This window comes from Diospyros lotus, chromosome 5, assembly GCF_014633365.1.
Source record: "Diospyros lotus cultivar Yz01 chromosome 5, ASM1463336v1, whole genome shotgun sequence".
NCBI lineage: Eukaryota > Viridiplantae > Streptophyta > Magnoliopsida > Ericales > Ebenaceae > Diospyros > Diospyros lotus.
Window position 1 is genome coordinate 3,086,933 of NC_068342.1, and position 6,477 is coordinate 3,093,409.

Consider the following 6,477-nt stretch of genomic DNA (forward strand, 5'->3'; position numbering starts at 1 on the left):
CCTGTGTTTGAAGCAAATTCTAAATAGCACAATGCCCACATGCAAGCACATCGTAGCACTTGCAAGAATAGTTCAAACAGCAAATTTGCAGCCAATAATGCATCATCAGATCGGAATAGCACTGGACAATTGTTTTCGCGTGTTCTTACAAGCAGGCCACATATTCTTTCAAGTTAACCAAAACCATTTCATCTATTAATAGATTGATGAACCAGTAATAAACAAGAACCAAAACCAAGACGACAACTAGTCATAGATACTGGCATTCCCCATCTTATCGTACATTTACACGCGGCCTTGTATATCTATCATCACCACCATCAAAATGCCTGTCCATCTCTGACCCTCCTCTTCGCCTGAATTCTCTGCCTCTATGGCCTCTGGAATTCCATGAATCGCTATCCCTGTTATTCATTCTACGCTCAAGCCCACCTCCTCTACGTGATGATGATCCATTAAAACCATCACGATTAGAGAACTTACTGCGGCTGCCCCTTTTACTTGGCCCTGCGTTACTGCCCCCCCTCCTCCATCTATCTCTTGCAGGAGGAGGTTGATCTTCCTCGTCAGATTCCAGCCCAGAAAAGAGGTCACTTGCAGGCATTCGCCTCTTCCTAGAATCCCGATTATTCCCATTATTACGCCTTGATCCAGAATCTGAATCCACAAAATCATCACCCCCCAGCCCATAGTCTTCATCTGAGCCATAGCTCATTGCTCTCTTACCTCTAGTTCTTTGTCTGGAATCAGCAGCAAGATGACTCGGTCTCCATTTGGAATGAACTGGATGAAGTTCATCAGCTGAATCAAAATCTTGTTCATCCACCTCAGAACCAGAGAAAACCGACTTTTTGTGCCTCATCTTGGAGGGCTTACTCTGTGACCATGAACTGGACCGGCGAGGAGCAGACTTATCCTCATCAAAGCCTTCAGCATCCTCAGATTCTGAGTGACCTTCAATCTCAGAGAAATCAACAGAAGAAATCTTATGTGTCTGCTTATTATATTGAGTGTCCACCTCGTAACTGTCTACATCATCATCATCTTCTTCATCATCAAAATCATCAAACCCTCTCCCAGGTTTCTTATTTCCATTTGCCTTGGGAGTTCTGCTAGGCATAAAGGAATCTTCTTCAGACCCCTTAAAATTCTCTCCCTGAATCTGACCATGTATGGGAAAATCTTCATCTAGCTTATGAGAATCTGCATGCTCAAAAGCAGCAACATCTGCCCCATCAGATTCGTCGTCGTCAAAATCAAAATTCCATGCATTAGAAACCTCTGCTCTGCTGGCAATCTTCTCTGGGTTCCTTCTGGGACCACGTTGCCTGTCTTGCAATTGATTCTCCATATATTCATCTGGTGGACGCTTGTGTTCACAATGAAAACATACCACATTTCTCCTGTAATTCAAGAAATTGCACCTGTCCAGCAACCGAGGATAAACATGTCATACACTTCATCCAACATTCCACTTTTGAAGGTGCAAATATGAAGTTGTGATTATATGACCAAAATAAATTTTGATATAATCATCATGTAATCATCCAATCTACTAACAAAAAGGAAAAATAAAGAAACATACAGAAAGGACAGAAACAAGAGTGAAACTAAGTGGGATAAATAATACTCGAATGATAAAAAAGATGAAAACATTTTGCATTTGCAGTCATATGGTGAATATTGCTCAACCATAAAGGCCCCAAATATGACATGAAAATATTTGTCAACCCGCTAATGAGCCTCCAGTCTGACATAGGCCTAAGATCAGCTCGAAAGGAGCTGTCAATGTGTCACGGGAGAATGTTCCTGCACTATCCCTTGTTCAATCCTGAGGGATTAAGGCTATAGGTAACTGAAAGATAGTTATCGTTTCAAGGACAGGACCTTACTTCTCCAAGATAAGATGGGGTAGAGAAAATGCCTCAAGTGATTATTCATGTACCAAGGACCATAGCACTGACTGTTCCTTTTTTGTAGACTGATCCAGTTGTCACATTCTTAGGCTATTAAACCTTATAAAATAAAAAGGAATTAGCATAGCTGGCGCAATGTTCCAGTAGTGCAAGTTGTACAAGTGGATTAGAGATTGATAACCGTTTTCGGCACCAATCTGTAGCTGAGGATCAGTATAAGAAGAACTGACCCAGCCATTTCTAAGTATGAAAGATCAATAGAAACAATTCAAATTCCCTCCTCAATTCTCTCTTTCTTCTTTCTCTCGAACTTTACCCCTCAATTTTCTAATTCTTCCCCCTTTCCCTCTCATTTTTCCGCCTAATTCCTTCTCAAATACCTGAGAATTCTCCTGTCAGATCTAGGATCTGACACCAGTTTATTGCTCTTTCTTTGTGCATACTTCACTAGGGGTTGTTTTAAATGTAACCTTCGAAATTTCATGGAATACTCATAGATAGGCTTAGTCCCACATAGAAAGTCTGCCTAGGATCTTGATTAGTTGGGTTGGGCAAAAATCTGCATGGCAATTTTGAGTAATATATTGAGAGAACTGGATTTTGAGTAATACATTATCTGATATCCAATATGACAACATAAATCTCTGCAATAGCAGCAATTAGGAAAAAAAAAGTATGCAACAATGTAGCAAGTGAAAACATACTGTGGGCATTCCCATTCTCCTGGAAGCAGCTGTCTCTTGGGACGGTTGGCATCACACTGCAGGCACACGACATTCTTGGCAAAATTCATGAAATCACACCTGGAAAACATTACTATGCTTAGAAAATTACACAGGCAATCTTGATTCCTATAGCTCAATAATTTTAGATTAGATTTTGATTTAACTCTGGGAAATATCCTTCAAAACCAATACATGTGGCCACCAGTGACTAGGCAATATGCAATAAATGCAGTCAAACAAGCCAGGGATAATGGGTAATCAAATTATGGCACCATTATTTTTTGTTGATAAGGTCACCCAATACAAAGCTGTATCTAATCACCAGAGGGGAACATAATATAGAATTGAACCTGTTACAACACACACACACACACACACACACATATTTCAATATCGTTGTTTCAATGAGCCACTGTTCTTATGATCTCCATACAAGGACCTTCATTTAATTATATCAATAAGAATGCGAATGATATGTTTTTTTTTTTAAGGTAAAAAAGATCACTCAGAATTACTTCCACCCAACAGAAGAAAGAAGTGAAAAGAAATGGACTGGGGGAAGTACTTCTGAATCTGTGTTCAATTGGACGCACTCATATACAACCTTGCAGTATCAACGCTTTTGAAAACAAATAGCATGTAACAAAATTGCAAACTCGCAAAGAGTTACCTACTTAGGACATAGCCAATCACCCTTTTTCATCTCAATGTCATCACGACCAACTCGTTTCTTTGGAGGTGGTGGTGGTTGCTTCACCTTTGGTGGAGGCTTCTTGATAACAGGAGGAGGAAGATTTGGATCTATAGGAACTGCACTCAACTTGACAATCTCATGCAGAAGTTTGCGGACAACAGTCTTCACTGATTTTCTTTTCAGAAGGGACTCGTTAACAACCGATCCATTCACAGGGTCAAAGCCATATGTCAATAGGGTGCGCATAACATCAATAGTTCGTGCCTCATCCTCTTTATTAGTTAAAAGATATGCTTTTTCACAGGAGTTCCTCAAACTGCAGGAACTACAAACCTGAAGCATAAAAAAGTTGATCATAGTAAAAAAACAGTTTACAATGTTAAATCTGATTTGTTTAATAGAAATGTGCCAATGTGACTTTTAGAAGTCAATTAACATTAAAGTTCAAAGGAAAGGGTATCATACAAGCACTTGCATAACTAGATTGATGGTATGGCACGGTATGTTGGGCAGTAAAGCATCAACATGTACCAAACTAAAATCAATGAGAAGTGGTACACTTCCAGTGGGAAAGCATTTTTATGGGGTCATGAAGTAAAAAGGTTATAAAAACAGAAATAAGTCAAAGAACATAATCCAAAGTATAAGAACAGACGGTAAGTTATAAAGACATCATGCTTCCATCTAAATGAGGCTCAAGAGAAGAGAGTAAGTTGAAATCCTATTAGCATAAGTAGCATAATTGCCCAAGTACTAAATCAGCACATTTACAAAAGGAAACTTCAACTTCCAACATAAAGCATCTGATTGACTCAGTCTTCACTTGTTTTAATAAAAAAAGGGATAGAAGAATGAAAAAAACAGCTAAAACAAGCTAAAATTTGATGCTGAAAGAAATATAAGTGTGCAGATACCATGCAACACAGGAAAGACTAACGGAGGAAGTATAACCATTTGTTTCTTGAGCATTAACATATATTGATAAAAAACACAATAACTTACATCTCCTTCATCTAGGTGGGTGTGTTTCCTCAATAACTTTGCAGAAAAAACCACCTTCTTATCCACACTAGGGCACCCATAACCGACCAAAATTTGAATATCCTGTCTCGACAATGACCTGAAATCAATTGTCATTCTAAGCATATCTCAAGCAATGTAACTTGGATTCAATATATTTGATGCTTCTCTTTTTGATACACAATACAACCTTCATATAACTGTATCAGAAAGTCCACTATAATCCATTGGCCTTATTCAAGATACATTTGCTGCATTGGGAGTATGTAGCAACTTGGGTTAAAATGATGGGGTTATTGAATAGGAAACATTTCAATAACATTCCCCACAAATGGACCATGTCATTTTGTGCCCGCAATGGAGGGGGTCTGGCCTAGCATGGCCCATGGGCCTAGCCCATATGGGTCATGTTGTGCTGATCCATTGGCCTTGACGGGTTGACTACTCTTTATTATTTCTTACACAATGTTTATTATTTTTATTGCAAAATTTAATGTGCAAAATTTAAAAATGATACATAGAGATAGTACTAAGTACCAAATAATATGTCAAATTATTTTTATGGTCTCAAAATGTTGACAAATAAAAAGTTATGAAGTAAATATAAAACAAGTAAGTCTAGCCAGATACCAAGGCCGTCCTGGCCAGGTGAGGTTGTTTGACATGTCTGTGTAAATGTAATTAATGATGTCGTAAGTTGGCAGCATCAGTATATACACTAAGCTTGCCATCTGTTTTAGAAAGTTTTCCCCAATAGGATGATGTTCTCGGGATGTCCAGGAGCAGTATTTGCAAATAGAGAAAATATAATTTGGGCAGTTTGCGCTTCATTGGTGTTACATAATAGCCAGCACCTCTGCAATCTTTCCCTTTTCAAGGGAAGGATGATATTATGCTCAATTCGCAACTTTTTGACTAACTATAAATTTAAGTCAGTTAACTTTGGCAAACCAACCAGTTCTATAGCCTTAGGTTAGGTCATCTTGGTACTGGCAGGACCCAAGTTCAGTCATTTCCTTAATCCTTACAAAGTTTCCTAGGATGTTCTTACACCAGTCAAAAAGGAGTTATCTAGATAGAACACTGTACCCATGTCCAGCATTGATCCAAATCCTTTTGTACAGAAAATCATAACCACCAAAAAATTCCAACGAAAACAACTAAAATTTAAAAAAACAAATTTTATGCTCATTTTCTGAGCATCCGAACCATGAGTCAATGACATTTAGCAATTACCAATAGTGAATTATTCAACTCATCTACCCAAGAAAACAAAAAACAGAAGAAAGTTTATAAGAATAAGAAAAATAACACGTTTCTTCAGCTTCGGAACATCAAGAAATGACTTCCTTTTTCTGGCATTGCGAGCCTTTTCCCATCAGAGTTAAATTCGAGATAATCTTCAGAGAATGAGATGAATTATTGTAATTTTAGAATATAAACAGGCAGAATCAAAAGAGACAGACCTCAAGATATCGAATCGGTCGCGGCCGAAGTTGAGGCAGGCGGTCTGAACGGTCTTCCAATCGCGGGTGAAATCGACGCCTTCCTCGGCAACCTCCTCCATCTGGAACCCTAAATCCTGCACCATCTTCTCCTCGTCCTTCCTCCGGTGATCGAAATAGTTCTGCTGCACCAGCCTCTCCATCAGCTCGATCCACTCCGGCCACGGATGCACCAACTCCACCTCCCTATTCAACAACCCCACTCTCTCCTCCGACGAGGCCACGGCCGGTCCACTCCGGGTCGCAGACTCCGGCACTGGGGGAACCTCAGGCGGGTCGGGTTTGGGTTGGAGCTTGGATTCGCGCCAGGCACGGATGCGCTGGAGGGTTTCGTCCTTTTGAGCGCGTTCTTTCTCAATGACGTCGATTTGGTCGAAGACGAAGCTCATGCGAGCTGAGAGGGAAGTGGGCCTTGGGTGGTCCGAGGAGGGTGTGGCTGCGGCGGCGGATTGGGCGGAGGAGAAAGAAGAAAAGGTTTTGGTTGTAAGGGCACAATGGAAACGCAATAGAGCCCGGCCAGGTCCGGGTAGTCGCCGGAGACGGAGGAGACGGAGGAGGCTGCTCTGTGCCATTTTACACACGGACGGAGAGACGGAGCGAGCTAAAACTGGGAGGGG

The 6,477-nt window shown here is 40.4% G+C and overlaps 1 protein-coding gene across 1 annotated transcript; it reads right to left on the reverse strand.

Annotated features, from left to right (window-relative positions):
* Positions 1 to 68: 68 nt before the first annotated feature.
* LOC127801438 (uncharacterized) lies at positions 69 to 6,464 on the reverse strand. The gene is made up of 5 exons (XM_052336603.1): positions 5,822 to 6,464; positions 4,338 to 4,455; positions 3,316 to 3,668; positions 2,621 to 2,719; positions 69 to 1,424 (listed from the first exon to the last, which is right to left on the reverse strand). The coding sequence occupies exons 1-5, from the start codon at positions 6,430 to 6,432 to the stop codon at positions 275 to 277; spliced, it is 2,331 nt and encodes a 776-aa protein (XP_052192563.1). The 5' UTR covers positions 6,433 to 6,464; the 3' UTR covers positions 69 to 274.
* Between the last annotated feature and the right edge of the window lie 13 nt (positions 6,465 to 6,477).